General features: G+C 37.2%; 1 protein-coding gene across 2 annotated transcripts in view; it reads right to left on the bottom strand.

Moving 5' to 3' along the window:
• Positions 1-3,981: 3,981 nt before the first annotated feature.
• Positions 3,982-27,289, bottom strand: part of LOC121871368 — a 31,768-nt gene continuing 8,460 nt past the window's right edge. For both annotated transcript variants that reach the window (XM_042373587.1, XM_042373588.1), the window contains exons 3-9: positions 25,747-26,013; positions 20,924-22,901; positions 19,078-19,238; positions 15,028-15,141; positions 11,561-11,679; positions 11,050-11,293; positions 3,982-6,943 (exon numbers count right to left, since the gene is read on the bottom strand). In XM_042373587.1, coding sequence (XP_042229521.1) covers positions 5,307-6,943; positions 11,050-11,293; positions 11,561-11,679; positions 15,028-15,141; positions 19,078-19,238; positions 20,924-22,901; positions 25,747-26,013 — 4,520 coding nt within the window. In that variant the 3' untranslated portion in view covers positions 3,982-5,306. The remainder of the gene's footprint in view (positions 6,944-11,049; positions 11,294-11,560; positions 11,680-15,027; positions 15,142-19,077; positions 19,239-20,923; positions 22,902-25,746; positions 26,014-27,289) is intronic.

The raw sequence follows: 27,289 nt of genomic DNA on the forward strand, positions 1-27,289 counted from the left end.
GCATCATCTGTAAGCATTTGTATGGAAGAGTGTATAGATTCTGGCAAGTCATTTATGAAAAAAAAAATGGGCACAGTACACTGCCCTGTGGTACCCCACTTGTCAAGGGTACACATGACAATTTCATGCCATTAATCACCACACACTACTTGCAGTCATGATGTTTCCAATCCACACAAGGACACTTCCCTGAATCCCATACCCTTTCAGTTTAATTCTCAGCCTTGCAAGGAGTATGTTGTCGAAAGCCTTGGGAAAATCCAGATACTTATTGTCGATATTGCCACCCTCTTCTAGAATTTGAGTTCAAATATTCAAAACCTTGAGCAATTGTGTCATGCACGAGCATCCCAGAATAAAACCTTAATGGCAATCCTTTACCAGGTTGTTTCGTAGTAGATGTTCCATTGTGGTATCTCTTATAAAGCTTCCTCGTACAGTAATATCTCCATTGGCCGGAATCCCTCGAACTCGGAACTCTCCGATAGCCGGAATTGAAATTTTCTCGGAAAATCGTTCCCAAAGCAGTTATTTTCCGAAAAATTCCTGCTTTGGGAATGATTTTCCGAGGGGCAAATTTTTCGGAAAATTTTCCCGTTACCCGGAAAATTCCGGGGATGGGGGAGGTTTTTTCTGGGAGTGAGAGATGAAAATCAGGCGCATTTTCTGGAAATTCTGAGAAAATTTTTCCGTTACCCGGAAAATTCCAGGGATGAGGGATATTTTTCCGGGTTCGGGATGATGTACTGGGCAATTTCTGGAACTTCCGAGAAATTTTTTCTGTTACCCGGAAAATTCTGGGGATGAGGGATTTTTTCCGGCTCCGAAAGTCGTCTCGTTACCTGGAAATCTCTCATTACCGGAAGTGCTCAGCACCAATTGTACCGGCTAACGGGGATATCACTGTACCTTACACACTACGCTGGTCAGGTTCATTGGTCGATAATTATTCATGTAATGGCGATTGCCTGGCTTGAATATACAACTCACATCAGCCATTTTCCAGTCACTGATGAGGAGGAATAAAACTTTATGACCAGGATGAGACTTGGCTTCCGATGGTTCAGGACACGTTGTGAAAACGAGGCGAATGACATCCCGAGCAAAGTCAAATCAAATCTGGAAGCTAAAATAACTAACAAGGCAGTGTCACTCATAAGTGCTTGAGCGGGGCATTTAGGGGAGGCTGAAAGAACTGGAGGACAGGATCGATGCTTTGGGAGTGGTCTCTGACGAGTCTCCTCAATCATTCGTGAACATCACTGAAGAGGAACTGAAGGAGTTTGGGTAGTACTAATGGAGTGAGTGTGAAGATCAATGATTTGGGCAGGGCTAGGACAGTAACCCACCCAGCAGGTACTGAAGCTAAAGGGGGGTTTTGTGGCTGCTGCTGCTGGAAGTGTTGATAGAGCATTGAAGTCTATTCCTATTGATAGCTGCATCCAGACACGAACTGGCTCCCTTGTTATAAAACTTCCCACTGAGAAGGCAAAGGAGGAGGCTAGTGGGAAAATGAGTTCCTGCTTTGGTACACATTTGGACTTCATGGTGTCTGAACTTAGGATAATCTTGCCAAAAATGATAACTGTAGGTATTCCTACTACACTTCCCGATGACAAAATAGTCTCGGGCATTGCGGAGAAGAATAATGAAATTCAAGAACTATTAAATATGGGCTGCACATTAACCCTTGTTTACAAAAAGATATAGAGATATACTGTAGTAAACTTGCAGTCATGAAGATGTTGCCCCAAGTAAAAAATTCATTAGAGAAGTACCAAGGATATGTTAATGTTGGATTGAACAGATGCAAAGCTTATGACAGGTTTTGGGTCACTCAATGCTACCACAACCTGGTTCTCTAGTTTATGCCTTTATGCAGAGTCATGAGTCTAGGGTGTTGGTGGTGCAGTGGTAACTAAGTATTTCTCACCAATATGTCAAGAGTTTGAGCCTTAGCCCAGACACACTTGAGAAGGGTGTGACCCTCACTACCAAACATCACAGGTTTACCAGACTCCAGTTTCCTCCTGTACTAACACTGGATAGACCAACCGCCTGAACAGCGAGTAAGCTGATAAGCGGTGAAAAAAAAAAACGTGCAAATTGTTCAACTCATGCAGTACCACATGAGTCAGTCAGCTATGTTGCATCAAGTAAAGATTACCCTATGATGATTTCCCAGAGTAAAAAAGTAATTGATAACACCGGGATGAAGAAACAACATTAACCGAGACCAGACGTGAAAGGGACCTGGGTGTGTATGTTGACAATGAACTGAAGCTCTCGTACCATTGTGAGAAGGTGAACCAAACCATAGTTTGTTCCCTTGAAGCTTGCAACTGTGGCAGCTGATGCACACCAGAAGACCCACTACAGTCCTTTAATATTTACTTTATCATACTTACATTATGCTATTTTAAGGGACATAATAACCTTTCTATGTTAATCAAGGCTGAAAATTGTGAAAGACTGATCCTTTCTTCTCATTTATTCATATATCTGTATGCACAAAGAATTAAATTCACTTAGCAACAATGATGCCTAAGAAATTGTTTTATATAACATATAAACTTTACAAACTTTTCAGCTGCTTGAATACTGTACAGTTAAAGTAGTCACCCTTTACATGTACAGTTATAATAAAATTTCTCTTCTAAGAATTAATTGAAGCTATGAACAAATTGCAAAACTGTACATGTACCTTAGTTACCATCACTTTTATAAATTTTTTAATCTAAAAACCATTCACTGTTAAACTGTGGAAAAATCATTACAATACTCTAATGTGGCTTAGAAATACAAAAATATAATATAAAACAATATAATAAATAAAGACTGTGTGTGTGTGTGGAAAGTGAATGTGTGTCGAGGTGGTGGGTTTCCGAGCTATAACTGCGTGGCAGCGCTCCCTCCCAATGTGACGTCACAGCACACACACGTCTGCGAGTCAGCTGGGTGACTGCCTGGCTGAACTGAGTTCACACCACCCACAGGATGGTTGGAGTGTGGAAGGAGCTATTTGTTGTACATAAAATATGTGCTATTGCATTTTATGATAATTATGCTATGTATTGATTTTATTGTTTTTTGTAGCAATAAACATGACAGCTCATCCCATTTGTGTGCAGTATTCAAAATTATAATTTTAACTGATGTGGATGAATTTTTATAATTATTACAGGGTATTTGATTTCGGTGCTAGTTAGCTGAATCTGCCAATTGGCCGTATACCGAATAACTGGGATTCTACTATACATTTAATTAAAAAAAAATAGTAATAATTTTCATAAATAAAACTATTGTACTGTACATAAAAATATATTAAAATCAAACACATTCAAGTCAAACCTTCCATATGCGTTAATGATGCATGAAGCAAAGGTTGTTTACATCTGTAAGCAATTATTATTTTGTGTATGCACAAGGCAAAAATGGAAACCCTTATACTAAGACATTACTGGTATGAATTAATTCAGTATTGGGAAAATTTAATGTACTGAGATTAAAGTTTTCCACTTGAAATATATTTAATTTTGGATGTGAACATTATTTCATTCATATTACAATAGGAAGATCTGCCATGTGGTACCTTTTATAAAGCACTGTATTTGTTTCACACACCTCACTCAGTACAGTAGAATCCCAGTTAACCGGCACCTATGGGGATTGAGAGGTGCTGGATGAAGAACTTTACTGGTGAGCTGAAACTCACTCTTAGGATTCCCAATAAATTCTACAATGCTACAGGATGACCTCCTCAAATTCATCTCAGAAAAATGAACTTCTTGAATCCTTATCCCACTCTATATACAGGATGTTGTTTAGAAAAATAAATAAAAAATAAATAAAAAATAAATAAATAAATAAATAAATAAATATATATATATATAATATATATATATATATATATATATATATATATATATATATATATATATATATATATATATATATATAAACAATAAAATAAGAAACATGAAGAGCATGGGTGTGGGTGTGTGTGTGTGTGTGGAGGTGGTAGGCTATAACTACATCGCCGACTCACCAGCCCAGCTGCTGTGTTTATTGTTAATTACAATAAAAATATAAGTTGTTGCAAATCATTACATTACTCTCATGTGGCTTATAAATAAAGAAAATATAATATAAAACAATACAATAAGAAAATGAAGAAGTTCGGTCTGTACATGTAGGAACTGGATGTGCGTTGAGCTATAACCGAGTGGCTGCGCTCCCTCCCAATGTGATGTCACGGCATACACAAGGCCAGCACGGAAGCTACACGTCTGTGAGTAAGCTGGGTGACTCTGAACTACGTGTTGCACGGAGGACGGTTTGAGTGTGGAAAGGGCCAATTTTTTGTACTTAATATATATACTATTGTATTTTATGATATGCTATGTATCAATTTTATTGTTTATACTGTACAGTACATGTAATAGCAATAAATGTGGCAGTTCATCTCTATCGCACAGGGTATTCAAACTTATGATTCTAGCTGACCTTGGAGGAATTTTTATTTTTCTTATTTAATTTTTGTGCCGGTTAGTTGAATCCTCCAGTTGTCCCGATACTGTACCACATAACTGTGATTCTACTGTATCCCCACTCAGCCTACACACCTTTCTGAGGTGTGCATTAAAATTTTATCTAATAACATTTAGAGACAAGCTCTAAACATGGCAGTGGAATGGTATTCAATAAATCAACAGAAACACCTACCTCTTTCTGAAAGGCAATGAACAAGTAGTCACTGGTAACAAGTAAGGTTTTCTGCTATACACAAGCAGTGTAGGATGTCATATTTTGTGATGTAGTGTCCACTGAATTCATAGATTATGCTGCATTTGTAAATACAGTACAGTGGACTTGGACAACTGGTAGAAGAACATTGCAAAGATAAACTGTTGTATACATTGTCAATAAATATATGGTACTGTAGGTAGTGCAGGCTGAGGTATCCACAAGTACTTCACAGCAAGTCTTGGTCTACAGAAAGGAGGGGTTCATACAACCTCTGAAAACAGGCATAGCACGTCAAGTCGTGCTCTTCAAAGACTCGGTATCAACTCCATATACTTTATATAAACAAACTGGACACAACAATGCTTTGGGAATACAGTACAGTACATACATATGGAGTCTTATGTTGCCACTGTAACTTGTCCCATTGTTAAAAAACATGAGAACCATAGGAAGTGTTTATCTATCTAGTGTTCGAAATAGACAAATGATGTACAAGTCAAGAGTCCACGTGACTACTGAGGGGAGAAATTTTTTCCACAGATACCAAGAAAATGCCTTTAACTTGAAAAATTATAGGAAGATGCCAAAGTGTATGTTGGAGTATGTTGTGGGGGAATATGAGATAATTGCACATAATTAACTGGGGTCTTTGATACAACATACTGTGGCAATTGACCAATTATGTATTGCCTTTGTGGTATTGAAGCTCCATCTTTGGGAGATTGACACTGTAAATATTGTACATTATTTCCTCCAGTTGATATATTACAATTTCTAACTTGATCAATGTGACTCTGGTGTTGTACACTTCCTATGGCATTATTGTGAGTATAACTTTCACCAGATTTCCTTACTTGCATTTCTGGTGTAGAGAGGTTATGTTTATCAGTCCATGCAAATGTATTATAAGGTCCAGAAAAATCAGGAGCCGATACCAACTGATTGCTTCCATAAGATGAAACAAAATTAGATGCTACCTCTTGGCTTGACAATAGCCCAGCTTCTAATGCATTGGTATCATTCACATGACTTTTATTATACTGACACTGAGGAGCAGTGTTTTCAGTCATTTCATAAGGTTTTAATGAAAGTTGTGGTGGAGTTACAGTATAGAATGAATTCAGTTGTGTTACGGTTGCACTCTTTTTTGGATTACTTGTGGGGTATTCATTATGTGTTTGAATGGATTGATTAGTGGCTACACAGTTACTCCGAGTCATATTTTGAAGATCTGGTTTATCCATGTTATTATATAGACCGTTGACTATAAAAATAGGCACAGCACTATTATTCTTATGATTAACCTTATATGCTTTTATTACTTTATATGTTGGAGATGGTTTTCCAAGATCGTTTTGTGAATTTAATGAAATGACATTATGTGCAGTATCACCGAGACTTTCTAGACTGTTATCTCTCTTTTCAAATTGTGTGTTATTTATGTGTTGATTGAATAACCCCTGGGGTATTAGCCTATCACTTCCTGGAAGATGCTTCTCATGTGTGGATGTTGAAGAGCAATCAAATGTAGGATGATATAAATTTCCATTACCACCATTTTGTGGCAAGTTTATAGAGTCAGCACAACCAAAAATCATTCCAGGTTTAATTGGCTCATCACTTGGTTCTGTATTCAATATGCACTGACTTAACTGTTTCTCAGAACATGGTGCAGACATCAAACATGAATCTGGAAATCCTGCACTGCTGACTGAAGGTAGTGTATCAGTGACTTGACAGTTTCTCACAGTTTCCTTAATTAGTACGTAGTTATTAGCTTCACATTCTACATGAAACTGGGAATCATTTTCTTCAAAATATTCCTGGCATTCTTGTTTTAATTCTTGAGTTTCTTTATATGCTTCACTTTGGTTACTCACTGATCTTTTAAGACTGATATCGGATATGTTCTTTCCTGGTTCAGGATTATACCCCAATTTTTGATCGGTAACTACTTCTGTGTCTACTTCCATATCTTTTAAATCTTTAACAGGTACGTCACTTTCAACACTCCTTATGTTTGTGTTCATCGGCTTCTTCCTAGCCTGCAAACGCTTTGAAACTTGTTTGCCATTTTTGGTTTGCTCTTTCACTTTGTTAGTTGAAGCTTTAATATTTTTGTTTGATAACCTATTCTTAATCCACTCTTCATATCCAGTTACCTCTCCATTTTCATTTACAATATCGACAGGATCTGAAAGTTTAAATTTTGTCATTAGCATTACAAATCACCCTTTAAATCTCATGACAGCAAATTCTGAGAAAAGTGAATTCTACAGTAAACCTCACACTACACGTGAGTAGAGTGTCCTGGAGGCTGTCACTAGTAAACCTCACACTACACGTGAGTAGAGCGTCCTGGAGGCTGTCACAGTACGTACAGCCAACTGTAGAGTTTATCTTTTAACAAAAACAAGGCAGTGTTCTGAGACTGGTAAATCTGTGTCACTGTCTGCAGCTGACACTTCAAAGTGAGGGAAGTAGTTGGTGGGGTAATGTAGTGTTTCTTGCTGTTAGCCTAATGATGACTGTGTGTGTGGTGGCCAAGGAAAGGGGAGATGAAGGTGGTGGGAGTGTGACCTTTTTAACACGCACGCACGCACGCACGCACGCACGCACGCACGCACACACACACACACACACACACACACACTTACACTTAGGAATCAGTTATTGGGGTAGATGGGTAGCAGAGAATTGTTGTGCAAAATTAAAAAAATTATATCAGTAATAGTATTTCCATGGGATATGTAGGGTATGGGACTGCAGCCTCAAAACATACACCAAAAAATTCTAAAGACACCACTTTTCTTATTTCAAAACACTTATTAACAAATTATCACTCGCCTTAAAATTTGAATATTTGCTTCCTTGACTGCAATCGTTCAGACTCAAGGTAAGTGATGGAGCAATGTAACATAGGGTGTTCGGAATCATGTAGATCTGCGCTAGGGTTCAGTTAACATCTACAGCCTCAGGTTGTTATTATCAACTATGTTTGCTTCTACTTACGATAATTTGAAATGTAGCTCTACATCATATATGGCATGTACTGTACTATCCACTCTGCTATGTACCTACAGTACTTTCACACTTACTGAATGTATGGTAAAGTACAGTACAGCTAGACCCCGACTTACGACCGCCGCAGATTTTTTATTAAAAAAAAAAATAATAAATAAAAAAAAAATAAATAAATAAATAAATAAATAAATAAATAAATAAATTCAAATGACATGCATTTTCTATACCGAAACGTTTCCAGTTAATGTAGTCTCCATGTATAATTAGAAAATTATGGGGGCCCCATGTGCATTCAGCTGACTAAATTAAAGGTAAGTGCTCAGTCACACTGTGTCCATTCCTTATTATTTATTACTTTCACTGTACTGTATCCATTCCTCATTATTCATTACTTTTACTGTACTGTATTTCATTGTAGATTTTTTATTAAAAAAAAAAAAAAAATTATCTATGTCGGACTTACGACCTGGATTTGGGTCCCTAACCCCGTCGTAAGTCGGGGTCTAGCTGTATATATAACTGTAATCACTTATAGCATCTTAACACTGCTTTAAGACTGTATTCTTGGCTGACTGTATCTTGGTACAGTACTGTATAGTGCTGCACAATACAAATTGCATACAAAAACAGCAGCAAACAAGGGAGCAACCTTGTACAATGACAGCAGAATATGGACTGAGTGCATGATCCTATGCCCTAAGTTACCCAAGAAGCTAGCCCACCCATGTGCCTGGCATGCAGGGACGCACTGGAGCAAGATGAAATCTCAGAAAATTCGTTCTCACACCAGGAACAGAGAGATTTTTCCTGAAATTTCACGGAAGGTTAAAAAAAATCATTCTGGCTATTAGAGAGATTATTGTATTCAGTATTTAATGTTTATAATGTGCTTCATTAATTGCTGTACAATGTTTATAAGTCTCGTACTACAGTTGAATCTGGATTTACGCGGATTTTTGTTTACTCGTTTGGTCATTTACGTGGTGCCTTGCCAGAATGAAATGCTTTAATTACGCGGTAAATTTGGTCATTTACGAAGGTGAAGTATAATTTGTTTATTTACTGAAGATATTTGTTTTAGCTCATAAAATTCATACAAATTACCCGGCCAAAATATAATTTACATTGCTAGAATTCTTATAAGATTGTGATTATTTTAAATATAAACATCATGGAATTTGCATTAGACATACAAATTTTAGATCTAATGTAAGAATTTTGATTAGAAAGAGCCAAAATTTTGTGCAAAATATATGACGTTCATATTCAAAATATTCCTGGTCTTGCAAGGAATCCAGCAATGTCAATTATTTTATCCTAACTTTAGTCAGAGGTATTATTTATTACTAAAAATGTAAGCCTTCTGTTTTCACCCAAACATTTCTCAGAGAGGGAGGAGCCAGCGAGCGTGGGAAGAGGGCAGCGGGAGTTGAGTCCATTATTTGAAAGGACATTAACTGGTGACTGTATTTCTCTTAAATATTAATTGTGTGTGCATACCAACATAAAATTAAGATGTTATTTTTACTACAACGTAGGTATTGTGTCGGAAAAGTGGAGTTTGAGGGTCAGCCCAGTCTCTATTTCAATTAATCCCATATGTTCTGTTATTTCATTTACGGTACTCCGCGGGTTCAATTGACCACGTAAATGAAGACCCAACTGAATTCATTTTTAAAAATATAGAAGACACCAAACAAATACCAATACGGATATATGCATGACTCTCCTGCAAAAAAAGACCAAACAGCTGGTACTCTCTCCCTCAGCCCTACCAAAAATAGCCCAACAACATCTTTCTTGTTTATTCTCTTCCAATTTCTCACTTTAACTGGTATTTTCTACTTCATATTGCCTACACCAGATAAACTACAGTAATTGAGATTAGACACAGTTATAAATTTGATTACCGGGTACTGGCAGGATGCCGTTAGAACCACCTGACCCTACCAACAGTGTTGCAAGTCAGACACAGCATTTTTTTTTTTACATTTTTGGTGTCTCCATTTGTGTTAATTTTTTTTTCTGTGGGGTTTGCACAATAATAAACTGTTTTACCTACAGTATTGTAAAACAATTTGGGAAAAGAAATACTCGGTAACTTAAAATTTTAAAAGGAAAATCTTGAAACTGGCAACTGTGTGTAGATGACCTGACTCACATCATATTATGATTTTGATGGATTTTAATGAAAATATTCAGAAATATGGTATCGTAGTGAATTAGGATAGAATATTATTGTAATACAACAGGTTTTTAACTGAAAACCATTCAAAAAGAGATTACGGTAAAATCTTTTGAACAACGAAAGAAAGCGAAAGTCACTGTTTTCGTCACGATTTTATCCCACTTTCCACTGTAATACGTACGTCATTTCAGCAAAAATATTACATTTCCATATTTATTTCTGAGAATATATTCATTCAGGCACAGTTAAGGTAAAATATACTTGTGATGTAATATCTTAATGAAAATATTTAGAAATACGGTATCGTAGTTTTCTTTTGTTTCAAATTTAATTAACAATGATTGATGTTTCAAATTTAATGAAAAAAAATTTATGTATCTATAAACTTTTAAAAATGAATACTTTATGTTTTACATCGTCCTGTGCTACCATACCATGCATTTGGCTACTTTGGGCTTGCTATGATGACGCAAGAGATCTGCCCTGGCAACTGTACCGACACTCACAGCTGGTGGTGCGTCGTTTCCATTGTTTACTGACAGTTACTGGTAAATATTTTTCAACCTAACGAAACTATTACCCATTTAGAGGTCGACCCCCAATTTTTTGCCAAAAAATTTGGTCTTAAAAACTCGAACTACACACAGGTATATACGGTATGTATGTATGTATGGACTTTTAGGAACAGAACCCTTATAAATAATGAGGACCTACAGAACATAAAAGAACCTCTCCAGACCTTCCTCATCCAGTTTCTCAATGCTGTAAGTGTTTTACAGTGTATATACTATATCTAATGCAATCTGACAGGTAAAGAAAAGACAATCATTTCTCCTTACCTGAGCTGTCTGGTATTAATGATAAATAAACACTAGAGTTATCATTGGAATAGCTAATGCCACTGACTGTGATCAATAGGCTTAATTAATTGTTTATGAAAAGGTTATACGTATACTGTATATGGTAGTTAATGTAGCCCAAAGATCCTTAGTTATTCTGTGAAATTCATTTGTATTCAGCTCTATAACTTCATACTTCCAAACTTTTCTGAATAAGGAAACAAATCCATCGAAGAACAAAGTACGTACCAGTTTCCATGTCATTTTTCAAGTCAAAGAATGAGGTAACCCAATACCCATCCTCTGGGAACTTGTCAGGAGAGATTGCTTCATGGCTGTGAGTTGTCTTGCCAGCGTATTTATTTCTACGGCAGAAATTCTTCCGAGGAGGAGGGGCAGAAGGAGGAGGAGAGGCAGAAGGAGGAGGAGAGGCAGAAGGAGGAGGAGAGGCAGGAGGAGGAGCAGGAGGAGGAGGAGGAGCAGGAGGATATTTCTGTGGAATAAGTATTATTAATTATTATTCTTTTACTAATTACTTGTTGAGTAAGCAGGGAGGTAAAACACATTACAGTAAATGGTTCATTTTCATATATCATCCTATCCTTTTCTTCATGAAAAAGTTGAGTGAGAAACTACTTTTGAAATAAATTTCATCTACACCAATTATTTCAGCTAACAGGGGAGATCACTGTAGCCTAATTCACTAATTATCAACACTTAAATAAACCAAACAATAGCACTGTGATACTCATAAACTCACCGGATCTGCCCATCTTATCTTTGCATAGCGAGATATTTCAAAAGGTTCACCAAACCCAAGTGGATTTTTGTGGAAAGTGAAGTTCTGTAGTGTCAAATCTTTCACATCATTGGCATCCACTGCAAATTACAGGTGTTAAAGGTAAGATTACATATTTTAAGGCATTATAAGTTTTCTGTGTTTAATGATTCTTTTATGAAACCTAATGGCATGGTATGAACCTCAAATGGCATGGTATTAACTTACAGAATACCAATTATTTCATCTCATATCAGGGCAGTGTGAACATAATGGTATCTCACATTTAACATTAATTCGTTTTAGCAATAAAATATTTTTACACCCTTTCTCACTTTACATTAGGTCAAAATTTGGGTTTGCAATAGCTTGACTCAGTGTGAAGGGGGAAAACTGGGGATGAGGTGGTCTGTGAGATGGCATGTTGCCATTATTACATGTACTGAAGCTATTAAAGTTGTGGAATAATCATTACAATACAGTCATGCGCCGGTTAACGTCCGACCGAACAACGTCCGACCGCATGTACGTCCGTCCCCACACACCAAAAAAAAATCAGTGACGCCTGCTGGACCACCACTCCACGACCCCCTGACGGAGACACGATGATCCTCCCCATACTGGTCAGATATTATGTGTTAAAGGAATATGCTTCCTTCCTTAGGCTTTTTTTAAGCATTTGCCTCCAGGTGTAATGTTAACCTACATCTATTGAGGATAAAATCTTTCACCTACAAATTGACAATAACACATTTGCTGCAATCAGACATATCTAGTTGCCTCAACAATTGCACCCCCAGTTGCAATTGGGGTTGCAATTTAAAATTCTGTGGCATTACTAAGAATAATGAGGCACACACTTATTGGAATATTTGGGGGCAGGTCCCAGTTGGGCAGATTACAATGGATCTTCAGGTGGTTGGATCGTTGTACGCCAGTGATTCACGCTGAAACACCGGTGGTGGCAGTGGATATTGCTGGAGAAGTTTGCCAGGATATGGAAGCAACTTTCCGAAATTCAAATTGTTACGACCAGGACGGTAAAATGTCAGCGACCAATGTGGAAACGTTGATAGAATTAATTAGCTTCCTGTTAGTTGTTCGTCGTCCCCTATACAGCCGGGCACAGGAGGTACAGTTTGAACCACCTATAGATACGGTTGATCACGCAAACAGACTCTGTCCCACGGCTACGGGCCCTTTGATGGCGCAGCCCTCCATGACTACGGCGCAACCCCAGATGGCACAGATGACACCACCCCAAATTCCTCATACGACACCAGTGGCTCCGATTGCACCTCAACACCGGACATACAAACAAGGTACTTCTTTACGATGTGCTCATTGTAATAAAAGAGGCCATGTAATTGAAGACTGTTTCCTGCTCCAGGGTAATAGTGCAAAATTAAAGGAGACATCCGGTGCCAGGCAGATCACAAGATCATACTCGGAGGCAGCTGAGGCGACATCTCCACCTACCCAGAAGGCACGCAAGTGGTGCGCACTACACAAGTCGCATCTCATAGCACACAAGACTGCGGCTTAGTAATGAAGGCTAGGAATGTAGACTTTGGTGAAACACAAGTGTCGTACAAGCGTAAACAGAAGCGTCCCCAAGACAAGTCGTCGGGGGAAGACCAGCGCTACAGTATTTCCTGCTTCTCCTCACAGCACTTCTATAGCGGCCTCGTTAGTAGCGGCGCTTAGCAAAGTGGAAGTGTTGTCAGTGCTGGTGAGGGTTGATAGTACAAGATTGGCTCTTGATATTGACACGGGTGCATGCGCTAATGTTTTGGCCTTGACATCCTATCAGGAGTTACAACATAATTTCCCTCACCACGACTTCAAATGGAGGCCTAGTAACGCTGAGCTCGAAGGAGTATTAGGTACTCAGTTGAGCATTAACGGAATGGTGACGTTACCACTCAGATTTTCAAGACGTGGTTCTCCCTTCTACACGGACTTTTATGTAGTTCAGCAGTTCAATTTGCCAGCTGACGGCTTACTTGGTCTCTCAACCCTTAGAACGAATATGATTGATGTTCATCCACGTAATAATACTATTACGTTTAAAGGTGTTTCCTACAACGCTATGCGTCATTCTGAACCTATGCTCACCGCTAGGTCGAAAGTGTTGTCCACCATTCCCACTAAGAGGAAGGCAGAAAATGTGTCAGAGTTACACCATGACCTCACACCCTCACTTTCCCAGCGTGATTATAGCAGCAATAGTTGGAAGATAGTACCTGCAGTTTTGAAGAGTACTCTCCATTACCAGAAGGAGGAATTCACAAAAACAACTGTCGAATTACCAGACGTGTACACGGGCACTGATGTTGCATGGCTCCCGGAAACGTGCAAGGTAAAAAGGTTGTCGTGTGAGTCTACGTTGAGCACGATACGCCCAGGTGGTTTGACAGACGTACTGATTCTGTATAGAACAGGCGTTCAACGGATATTAAAGAAAGGATGTTATTTGTGTGATTTTCTAGTACCCGGTATATCACAACAATGTCGAAGTTCAGCCTACAAAATTCCCAATTGGTAGTATTGTTACTCAATCCCAACAGACTCGGCAGGAGAGGAAAGATCAAATAGCGCCACATGTTAAGGTGATCGATCATCCTCAGGGCAAGACACGCGTTTTAGAGCTCCTTGCTGACTATAGAAATATTGTAGCCTTGCCAGGGGAAAAGCTAGGTCAGACAATGTGTGTCTATGTTCAAAGCTCTTACTCTTAAACAACAATCACAGTGACAGTCTCCACTTACTGACAGTCTAATGAACCTCATTAGGTACACCCATCAAAATACATACTGTTAACTAATAGTGTGCAACAATTGGGCCATGGTTTAAACAATGTCACTTTAGCTGCTGCTGCTGCTGCTGCTTTAACTCCACATGTAATATTGCAATTGAAGATATTTTAACTGATCTGAAATTAAACAGTTAAATTAAGAGCTGTTAACATGCCTGACTGGTTCATCATTCAGAACACAATACAATACTCAGTCCAGCACAGACTAAGACAGTCTCTGAGAGGGTGTCCTAAGACCTAATTTTTCTTTGACTGAGAATGTCAGAGGAATAAAATTAAATTATGAAAGTGATTTTCTTAAGGAACATTTACATTTATATTTTTACTGGCAACATCCATTAGACATGGAGAACCTTTCTTTTAAAATTTATGGATCAAAGTATAGTTAGACAAGTAGCTATGATATAGTCTAATAAACCATTGTGCACGGGGTCCTCTCTGTGCTGAATAAAATCTTCAGGTGTTTGCCAAATAAAATTTTACAATTGGCATCCTCATAGTGAAGGGGTTAATAGAAAGATGCTCTGAAAGTTCTAATATTTTTTTACAAGCAGATGATACACATAAATTATTTGTTCTGAATATTGTACTGGTTCCATACATTTAAAGAACAGAGAGCTAATTTACTTACAGTATCTTTGTACGTCAATTAAAGATCGCAGTTTTTTCCCCGCAGGTGGATGATAATAAACATCATTGATAATTTTTGTGGATGCCGAGCGTGTCACAATTTCTCGTAACCATCCTGAGAAGATAACAGTAAAAATGTAATTAAAGTATGCTGGGGTTGATCAAGTAAAGAAGGGCTGAAAAGGAACTTCAGTACACATGTGTCAACACAACTGCAATTGGTTTCCATTACCCAGACAAACTTACTTCCAGCAAGAAAAATGCATAAACAAGAAGTGTAAATTAGGAATTGAAGGCATTGTTCAGATGAGTCACTAATCTCACTATTCCAGTCAACTACAAAGAGGAATAATTTTAAGGCTGGAGAAGGCATGAAAGATTGATAAACCCTGCAGAGAGGAGGGAGTGGATAGGGAGGAACCCTTCCCACCAAGGAAAAAAGTACTAGTAAGTGTAGTAGTCTTAGAGTTATTTTTGAACACAGTGGTCCCTCGATTAACGAACACAATTGGTTCCACAGAGTCGTTCGTTAACCAAATCTATTATTTCAATGGGATATTGGGTAATTGGTTCCAACTCACAGAAATAGTATACATATAAAGTACTGTACCAGTAATAGAATTAACAAAACAATAGGTATAGACTAAATACAGTACTGTACTGTACTGAATAGTATACTGTACAGTAATACCACGATTTATGCGGTCAATTGAACCCGCGGAGGTCCGCGTAAAACGAGAAACGCGTAAATGTAATAACAGAACATATGGGATTAATTGAAATAGAGACTGGGCAGACTCCCAAACTGCACTTTTTCCGACACAATACCTATGTTGTAGTAAAAATAACATCTTAATTTTATGATGGTATGCACACACGATTAATATTTAAGAGAAATACAGTCGCCAGGTTAATGTCCATTCAAATAATGGACTCAAACCCCCCCCCCCTCTTCCCACGCTCGCTGGCTCCTCTCTCTCTGAGAAATGTTTGGGTGAAAACACTAGATTTTAAGGTATAGTAATAAATAATACCTCAGACTAAAGTTAGGATAATATAATTGATATTGCTGGTTTCCTTGCAAGACCAGGAATATTTTGAATATACACGTCATATATTTTGCACAAAAGATAACATATTTGCTCTGTGTAAACAAAATTCTTACATTAGATCTAAAATTTGTATGTCTAATGCAAAATCCATGATGTTTATATTCAAAATGATCATCATATTGTAAGAATTCCAGCAATGTAAATTTTATGAGCTAAATAAAAAAAATATACTTCACCCGTGTATATGAGTACCGTATATCTCGGCCTACAAGGCGATGGGGTATATAAGACGGCCCCCAAATTTCCATTTAATAAGTAGCTTTTGAGCTCTATTTGCTGTATAAGACCGGTACCCGAAATGTGACACTTACCATTGGGAGCTTACTGACCCAGTAGTCCTTTACCAACCATCCCATTGACCAGTGCTGTTTACACATCCTTGGTTTTTTAAAATAAGGCCAATTCACTTCATGTAATGGCATCAAATGTTGCCGGTTGATGTAGTGTAAACACTAGTGACTCACTTAAACGTCTGTTATTTAACTGGAACTAATGTCGGTGTCGAATACAATTGTTTCATTTACTTGAAATGGATTTACCGATTTATTTGTTTATTTATAACATACTGTAATGTATTAAACACACTGCAAGTATTTTCTTTAATTTATAAGCTTGCTTCACGAGAGACAATCGGTGGCGGGACTGTTCCGACTGTTTACACCAGCTACAGTATTCTATTTCAATAGTGTTTCATTAGGATTTGAGTGAAAAAGATTACTGTACATACTTACTAAATACATTTATTACACAAATATATATATATATATTCACAATATTTTATAATTGCAGTCATGTACTGAATATTCTATGTAAAAAATATAAATTTTAAATGAATTATTTATAGTGTGGTCGACTTCCTACATAAAGACAGGCTATAAATAGCCGTCTTATCTCCCCTCCATCTCTTACCCTCTGTTCTCAGAGAGAAGGTCTTGGTAAATAACTTTTGTTTGTTTATTTTCATTGTTTGTCTAATTTATCATGTTGTATCAAAGTAATATTACTAAAAATTTTAGGCAGCTACCAAACAGGGAGGTACTATTGCCTGGGAAGATATTGGAAGCATAATGTACAGTATTGTCTAATGGTAGACCCTATTTCCATATGGCATCACGAAAATTGTGACCAAGTCTTAGGTTGCTGATCTATCTTTCTGCCTCATTTACACACAATTGCAGAGTCTCAATTGTTTCTCTTCCTTTGACAACACAACATACATACAATATAATGTTTCTCACCTTTGATCTTTTTTTCATTTTTGCATTTATTTATGGTTGGTTATTTAAAATAAGGCCAATTCACTTCAAGTATTGGCATCAAATTTTACCAGCTGGTGTACAGTAGTGTAAACACTAGTGACTCACTTAAGCGTCTGTTATTTAACTGGAACTAATGTCGGTGTGAGTAAAATATTTCCATTTACTTGAAATAGATTTACCGATTTATTTGTTTGTTTATTTATTTATAACATACTGTAATATATTAAACACACTGCAAGTATTTTCTTTAATTTATAAACTTGTTTCGCGAAAAAGGGAGGCTATACCCGGTAGGTGAAGTTGACCTGATACATTTATGGTGAACATTAAGGAAGAAACTCCGAATCTGATGACGTGACTTCGTGTTCATCATGCTCATCCTAAATTTACCACTGTCGGTAGTTTCAAGAATTAACGCAGTTATTTCCTGAATATTCTTTTTAAAAAAATAAATTTTAAATTAATTATTTATAGGAGATAAGTATTATGATCAGTAAATTTACAGATATGCATTACTGACCACCTCGAACACAAGACGGCTAAAAATAGCCACAGGCGGTCACAGTCAAGGTCACTTTCCCTTTCTTGTCACTGGTAAATGGGGGGGGGGGTTGATGATAGCAGCTGTGTTTATTACCAGGGTATATTGTTCTTTTACGGTATGTTAGACAGGTTTATAATACATTTTTATTATTTTAATATACCGGTAATCTTAATTTTAATCCAGCTTCCCAAACGTAAGTTTCAGTATAAAATAATTAGTGGTAGGACCTTGTGAGTGGTTTACGATGTTTCCATCACCACTCTTGACACGCTAAACCACAATATTTAAGAGGTAAGAATTTTATACCTGGTGATTAAGACGACCCCCTAACTTTGGGCTGATTTTTTTAAGGTTCAAATTCCGTCTTATAAGCCGAGATATACGGTAGATGCACCGCGTAAATTGGGCATTCCGGTTCTGGCGGGGACCGCGTAAATGTGGAAATGCGTAAACGAGAACCGCGTAAACCGGTATTACTGTACAATAATAAATAAAAAATTAGAATACAGTATTTTTAACTTACTTTGAGGTGTGTATGTCGTATTCCCGGCAGCTTTGTTTACATATCAAACAGCTGATTGTAGAGGCAGTCAATGATGACATGCCATATTCTTTACAGAGTGCATTGGTTCTAATGCCTTTTTCGTGTTTCATAATAATTTCCGCGCTTTATATTATCAATATGTTAACTAAATTTCAGAATAACCAATAATTTTAATATAGAAAATGCAGAAATATTCAAGAGACAAACTTTCTTGATATTTACTCCACTGGAAACAAATGTAAACATAGAATTGATTACTATATTGGCGGACTAGCCGATCAGCTGATGCGCACAACAAATCATGTTTGTCGTAAGGCTTTCGTTAATCAAAGTTTTGTTCGTTAATCGAACTGAAAATCCTTATGGGAGCTAATTCGTTAACCGAAATTTCGTTAATTGCACCGTTCGTTAATCCAGGGACCACTGTATTGTATAAAAAACACACAATTCACAATTTTTAAGTATAAAAAATACATTATGTTAGTTAAAGCAGGTATGGGGTGAATGGTGGTAAGGATTGCAGTGATGGGTGATGTGCAGGAAGAGGACGGGACAAGTCGTGAACCAAAAGAGAAAAAGTCGTAATACTTACCAATTTCTAATGGATACTTAAAAGTCAGAAGATTTCCTTCTTTCCTGACTTTTTTACTTATTATTCTATTCTCACTTAGGTATTCATTTATTTCTCGGTCAGAACAACAATCCATTCTGCATACAGGGGTCATTTTACGTTTCTTCTTAGCCACACACTCGCTGAAATGATAGTAATTGTTTTGAATATTTATCTGACTATTTTATCTACTAATGGGACTATCCCTCTATGGAATACTTTAATTAATATCCAACATGGTACCTCCAATTATCTTGTAAGACCTCCTACTCTACTCTGTACAAGATTATCAAAATTCACAATCCTTTCCTTTACCATATCTCATACTGGATCCCCTGTTCTCAGAGAACACTAACTCACCCCAAGACAATTAATTTTTCATTGCATCTTCTCACATACTCTCTAAACTTTCCTGCAATGTCCTGATTAGTGTTTCATTATGAAACCACAAGACTGCTGCTTTATACTTACATTGATTACCAGTGTTAATTATTTCACTACACTGTACTGTATTACTGAAGCAGGCATTCCTTACACATTGAACCAATTACAGGAATATATCTTAATATCCCAAAGTGCACACAATCCTATCTCCTATAATATGGAATAAACTGTTGAACTTTAAATGTAAATACACATGATTACCATTGTGTTCTTCCACCATTGTATCTATACATCCTTCAACTCTTTCAATAGTGTGTTCCTGACCCATAATATTTTACACTCCATTTTTCTCAACACAAATTAATGGTTTCTAAAGGGTGAACAGTAATTTAACTTTGTCAATATGTATCAGGTAAACATCTTAAGAACAAATTAATTCTCCTCTGTAGAAAGATCCAGCAGATCCAGGTGACCTTCTGTCAGCAAGACAAAAAGCTGAATTATACAATGACTTCCCACACACCTTAGTGCAAGCAGCCCTTCATTCCCCCCAAATTATGAAGAAAAATACTGCTTACCAAACTTGTCCCTAATTTTGTGGCATTATTCTATTATAGACATGTTTAGTTGAAAAGTAACTATACTTAAGGAGCTGTACTTAAATAAAAATTTTCAGGAACTATCTAGAAAGTACATTTGGAAATACTTTTAGCAGTGAGCCATTAGCTGATAATTCGTGTATGCTCATCACTTTCTGGCTGCTGTACAATCAAGGAAAGGGATGAGGGTTCATTGTTGTTACAGTATATATAAAACCCTTGATGAATGACACAAATAATGATTCCCAGCAGTAATGCTTAACCAATGGAGAAAAGCTGGGTAGGCAAAGTAAGAAGCTCCTCCCAGCCTTTTTTATCAATCAAGCCAATCAAAAAGCTGTGAAACAGATGAGCAACAGCATTAGTGTTGTCTCTTGTGAATTATTAACTTATGTGTACGAGTGATGCACACCAAGTTCTAGGGGAACAACTTTGTACAGTGTAGAGGAACAGTAATAGCTATTAGTGCTTTACAATATATGATTCTTTTATGCAATATTTTCTTTCAAAGATATTATTGTACTTGTCTTTTAGCCACCTATTCCACTTGACACATCTTGCAATCTGCCCTCCCTCTATCACCACCATCCATGTAAGTATGTACTGTATTGTGTGCATGTGTGTACTGTATCTTTTATATGCATTCATTCAAACAGATAGAACAGGAATCTGATGAAATTTGGTACATACAGTAAATGTAATCCAACAAGATCTGAAAAGTTGAATCATTGTTTTTTCTTTATATCATGGAGAGTCTGGGGACTTTTTGTCTATGGTAACATGAGACTTCAAAATATAGTAATAATATTTAAGAATGACAAAAGTCCTACACATAAAACACTTACCTTAGATTTTTTAATGGATTTGTGTCTAAAGATTCACAGTAGTCAGTATTTTGAGGCTTTTGGAAGTTTGATCGATCCCCTGGAGTATTCTGGTTGCAAGAGTTTTGTGTTCTTGCTGTGTATGAATGGTCTATAAACTTAGCTGAATTCTGCAGAGTGGATCTTGAAGCTACAGGAACAGATTTGGGATAGCTACTTTCCAAGTCATTTCTTGAATATGCATGGTCTAAAGATATGGTTGAATAGTTATGAACTTTCACTGTAGATGGAGGAGTTACAGGAGTAGATACATCACCATTTATCTGGATGCTGTTTGGATCTGCTTCAACAATTGGTGCAGATGCACAAGTATTATCCAACACATCAACACCCGTACCACATAATGGCATTGAATTGGCTACTCTTTCAAGAGAAGATACATGAATACTTTCCTCCATGTCACCTGAGTCTCCAATATCTACATATGCAGCAGGTTGGTCAAATATGTTTCCTAAAACTGGCATCATTTCTGTTTCAGTGAGAGGATATTCCTGTATGTTTTCTGGGGGTATATATCCAGGAGCTGCAACATCAGACATATTCTGATAACTCCCTAACACTGATTCACACAGGGATGCAGGAAAACAATAATTTTCTTTCTCGTCACTTGTGTCATCCAAAGCTACAGGTAAAGCAACCCAAGACTTTGGAATGTTTTCTGAATGTGCTAAATCTGGGGAAGATTTCAAACAAGTTTCCTTTAGGTTTCTTGCATCTACCACAGTTGATTCTGTAACACTGCCAGAGTTTTCAGGGACATATTTTGAATTTGTTAAAATTCCAGGTACATCTGCAACGTGTTCTTCATCATCACTCGACCCTTCTTTGTTTGTGCCGGCGGTCATGTTATCACATTTCTGTATGTATCCTGCATTTGGTGAAGCAATTACATCACTCTTGTATTTACATCTTGAATATTCATTGTTTATTTGTACTGATATAATAAATTTTTCTCCCTTTTTTGTGACAGTTTTAGTGATCCGAGGTATGGAAAGACTGTCGTCATTCAGGTGTTTTATCTCATATTTTACGATCCCATATAAGGAAGTGTCTGCATTATTTACAAGAGGCTTTTTTGTTTTGGGGACACTCTGCTTCAAAGATCGTCCTGAAAGTCTCTGCTCCAAGGTATAAGCGCCAACAAATACCGTCCCTGTTTGGAGAGGCTTTTTGAGGGGAGTTGCATCACCAATGAACTGAGGAGTAATTGCACTTACTATTCTATCTTCCAATATGTCATCACTACTATGAGGCACAGATGAAGACAAACAACTGTACACTTCAGAGATTGCGGGAGTCTCACATTTGGCTACTTTAACACTTTCACGAGTTGCATCTTCACCTGACACAAATAATGTAACATGGCTCTTAATCAGCTTTGGCTCCACAAAATCTTGGAAGGGAACCAATACTTTCTTTGGTTGAATTAATCTTTCCTTTTCCTCAGACTCATCAGACACATATGTATATGATAATTCTTCACCAGTGTTTGTTGCTACAGTTCTGCTTGTTTCACCATCTGGTATTCTATTCTCACTTGATGCTGTTATACAATTACTTAGAAATGATTGGCTTGAATTCCCATTTTCTTGAGACCTAGTAGAAACATACATGGTTCTTGTCTTATCTTCATTGGAACTTGTTGCTATGCTGCTGATTTCTTTCCAATTAGATATTTTTTCACTTTTGTTTATATTTAATTTACTAGAAACTGGTGTCACAGTTTCAATTATCATAGACTCTGCTCTAGGTTCTTGGTGTGGAGAATTATGATACATTTCCTTTGCCATGTTTGACACAGCAGAGGCCCAAGTTATGAATGGCTTGCCAGTTTTAAGTTTTCTTATATTCTTCACTTTCACTACAGGTTGTTTAACTGTCTGTTCTGTTTCCTTCAGATACTCCTCCTTCAATTTCCATTCTACAGCTTTTTTAATGCCTGAAAATACAACATTTGAATTAATATATATATAAAAAATGCTGCTACTACTACTACTACTACTACTACTACTACTAATAATAATAATAATAATAATAATAATAATAGAGCATGGACTATACTGTATTTCCTTTATTATCAGTAAATATTTAGGACTTCAGAAGTTTATTTATTATTTTATAGAAGATAAAAAGTTTTATAACTTTCTTAATGTGATGGAAAAGTGTTCAGAAAGAAAGAGAAAAGTGTATGATGGTGACTAAGAACAGGTCAGAAGATGAAACAGTAAAGTTTAAGTGACACAAGATGAACACAAATTTCTCTGACTAAAAGAGTTAATCAGAATTACAGGTAGTCACCATAGTGGGGACTTCATTTGATAATAAAAAGAAGGAAAAAATAGCTTGGATGGTAAGGAGTCAAGACACTAACTGTATTAAACACTTGCAGCTATGATCTTGCCAACCCCACCCAATAGTTCTTGATAATGCCATGGAGGAATGATGATGAAGGGTTCACAAATACTGTACTGTAGTCTGTATCTTAACTGTTTTTGACTTCGGTGAAGAGTTTACCAATTGTGCATCTACAAGAAAGATTTTATTCTGGTACCTATGTCATTTGGAGTTGGTATGCCTCCCAAACCGTGATTTCTTAAAGAATAAAAGGCCACAATTCTGCCAAAAGTCATCTGATAAAGTAGACTGATAGAAGCCATCTTAGTCTAACCCATCATCATTCCATCCATACATCATCTGCCCCAAACTTCATGGTATTCACTTGAAAATTTCTGTACAAATACATTTTAGAAACTTATGATTACAAAGTGGTGGAAAAGAAGACATTATGACTAACAGTGAGTTTATAGTTTCTCCTTCAGCAAGTACAGTACAGTGATCCCTCGGTTAACGAGCACAATTCGTTCCAGAAGGTTGCTCGTTAACCGAAATTTTTTTTAACCGAAACCATTGTTTCAATGGGTTTTGGGGTAATTGGTTCCAGCTCACCGAAAATTACATATGAACTAAAAGTAAATGCAGTAAAGTACACTTACTTTGAGGTGTCATGTAGAAGGCTCCTGGTTGATGATGATGGGAATTAGAATGGGTGTGGAGGAGAAGGGAGAAGAGAAGGCATTGGGGTGGAAGAGAAGTCACCCCATGCTGCCATTTCACCCATAAAATTTTAGTTCACTTGGTGTAATTCAAGATTATTTTCTTTAAATCAACACTGCACTGCACTATATATTATCAATATGTAAAATATGTTTCAAAATGACCAATAATTTGACTGGAAACACAGAAAAAAAGCATTTATGTTGAAGAGTCTCAAACAAGATGTTCCTTCCTCTGAACTAGTAAACAAACTGACGCCAAGCTTGGTGTGTTGAGTGGCTGTTTGGCGCGCAAAAAACTAGTTTCCTGTACTTCAATTATGTTCAATAATTGTTAAAATGATTAAAAAATTTAATATAAAACTTTTAAAATTATTGAATAGTACAACCTTCTTGATATTTACTAAAATGGTATGGAATTTAAGCCCTAAAACCGATTACTGTATTGGCGGACTAATGCTACAGCTGGTGGGCAGCCAAATGCAGGCGAAAACAAGTTGGGAAAAATTCGTAAGGAATTCGTTAACCGAGGGTTTGCTCGTTAACCGAAGTGAAGAACCCTATGGAAGGTAATTCGTTAACCGAAATTTCGTTAACCGAGGCGCTCGTTAACATAAGGATCACTGTACTGTAAATCCTACAGTACAGTATTCAGAAAGGACAACACTAATTCTAAACAGGGGGTCACCCTAAATATCCACAAGGGATTACAGGCATCCCCTGGATTACGGAAGGGATCAGTCCCTGAAAATCTTTCCGCAACGCAAAATTCCCTAACACAAAACCATTTTTTCCCCATTGACTTCCATTATATAAGTTGAGATGCATTCATACGTAAATTTTTTGAGACCCAAAAACGTGACACAAGCACATACTGTATGTATGATATTAGATGGTTTTAACATGATAATAAATGGAAAAAAAAACACTCAAATTTTACTTACAAGAAATGATGGTGAGTACTGCAGCAGGTGGTGAGGTGGTGCGATGGAAGTTACTGGGAGTCACCTCCTTAAAACATCATATTTATTGTTCAATGCAATTCCTTTATGGAATCTTTTACCACAACTGCTTTCACTTGAACTTGATAATCTTTTCCTACTCATCGTGAATAAGGGTACACAGTAACACAGAGGCATAACTGAACACAAACTGGGAAAAGAATTCAAATTGAGAAGTGCCATTGTTGTGGTGGTTGCTGGCAACTGGGGAGGTGAGCGGCATTCCAGCCACCGTGTGGCTACCACAGAGAATCCACAGGAAATAATGTTTATAATTTTGATAACAATTTGGGTCAAAAGGATGTTTTTTTAAATTGTAAAGTTTTCCAAAATTCCATAAGGGCAATTTTTTCTGTAGCCCCAAATTTTGGTAATAATTTCAAAATTCCGCAAGTGCGAACTTCCGTAACCAGGGATTCCATAACGCTGGGGATGCCCGTATAAAATTAGAAAAGTCTGAAGTTTGTAAGTTTACTAACAACAAATAGGCAACTATGTCATAACATCATTACTATTTTCCAGCCATTTTTCCCTGCGTGGATTGGTTAGTTACACAATGCATGGTGTGGAGGTTGCCATCAGGGAAATTTGGAGCAAGTTTTATGGCTGGATGCCCTTCCTATTGCCAACCCACATTTACCAAGTGGTAAAATACCTTCTACTTAATCATAAGCTTACATGGAGACGTACAAGTGCAATAAAAATACTATACAGTATAAAAAAAACAAACCTTGATTTTCACAAAATTGAAATTTCTTGGATGACCGAAGCACACGTTGAACCAAGACCACCATCTTTTTACATAGTGGTAAGTATAAGGAATTGCAAAGAGTTTCTGCAATCTTAATGACAGTCATCTTTGGATTTTTAAAGAGGATACTCTTTATGCACTCAGCCCGAAGTTCTGTTCCTTTATTGTCCCACCAACACATCCACATCTTCCGTGCATCCAAGATTCCTAGCCAATGTACATCAAAGTTCCTTCCTGTTGTGTCACCTGAAAGATAATATGACATACAGTATACATATACAGTACAGTATATGGTATCATAATGGTAAATACATGTTGCACTTCCCAATTGTGATGGAGATGTTCCTTGGCAAGACCATGACTGGGGAACCAATTATAACATGGTGGAATAAGGGATACACTCCTAGACCCCCCCCCCCCAACATTACCTCACAAGGGCTACAACTTATGTACAAACAGATGGTGATGACCTATAAGAGGTAACCTGCAGCAACACACGATCTTATTTATTTATTTTTTCATCTGATAGAGTGTAGACGATCTTATTTATTTATTTTTCATCTGATAGAGTGTAGACTCCTTACGTCCATATTCCCTACTTGAAAAGGCATAACATAAGCCTGCTTTTAATTTGTCTAATACTGTACTGTACAGTGAACCCTTGAAGATTCGGCCCCGGTAAATTTGGATTTCGAAAGACTCGGACAAATTTGGGGGTTCCGGGGGGGCTTAAAAGCCTCCCTAAGAAGCATTCCCAAAACAGAGCATAGATCATCTCAGGCCCATGTAACTAAGATGTCAGCGTGCGGAACACAGCTGCCCAAGAAGGCGGGAAACATAAATAGAGTTGTCGATTGTTGTTTGTGGCAAATATTATTTAATTCGCTCTAGTAATGATACAATGTTTCTTTATTATGTTATCGTAGGTAAATGCATGGTTTATATAGTTTGTTTGTCACCGTGCCCATCACCGTTTTCAAATTAGACTTCAAGTTAGTGTATGTACTTCTTCCATACATACTTCTATCGTAGGCCTGGCAAGGGGAGTGAGTGACCACTAGTTAGCGTGTCGTCTACTGTTGTAACTCTCCTTGTTCCCTGCCATATTTCACTAGATTTACTGCTATTATTAGTGTTTACTGATATGATAGTGCTTAACAATGATTAATCATGACATTGCAGCCAGGTGACTCATCACTGTAACCACCAGGCTACTGGACCAAGCTGAGGTATTATGGTTGTTTTTCAACTTGTATTTTTGACCAGATATATAGTACACTACATAACTTTCTTCATTTATTTTTAGTCAGTTACCTGCACACACCATCCTACATACATATTGCCAAAAAAAGTATAAGAAATAATTGTCCTTAGGGCAAATACATAGAGGGAATATACATTTCTTTGCACACGAGTTAGCTGGCTCAGTGAGGTAGCGGGAGGAGGCTGCAGAGTGTAGGGGTGGGGAGCGTCACTAGGGAGTCGGCGGAGGTAGCGTCCTAGCTGGTCTCTATTGCTATGA

Source organism: Homarus americanus, unplaced genomic scaffold, assembly GCF_018991925.1.
Source record: "Homarus americanus isolate GMGI-L3 unplaced genomic scaffold, GMGI_Hamer_2.0 scaffold45698, whole genome shotgun sequence".
Lineage (NCBI taxonomy): Eukaryota > Metazoa > Arthropoda > Malacostraca > Decapoda > Nephropidae > Homarus > Homarus americanus.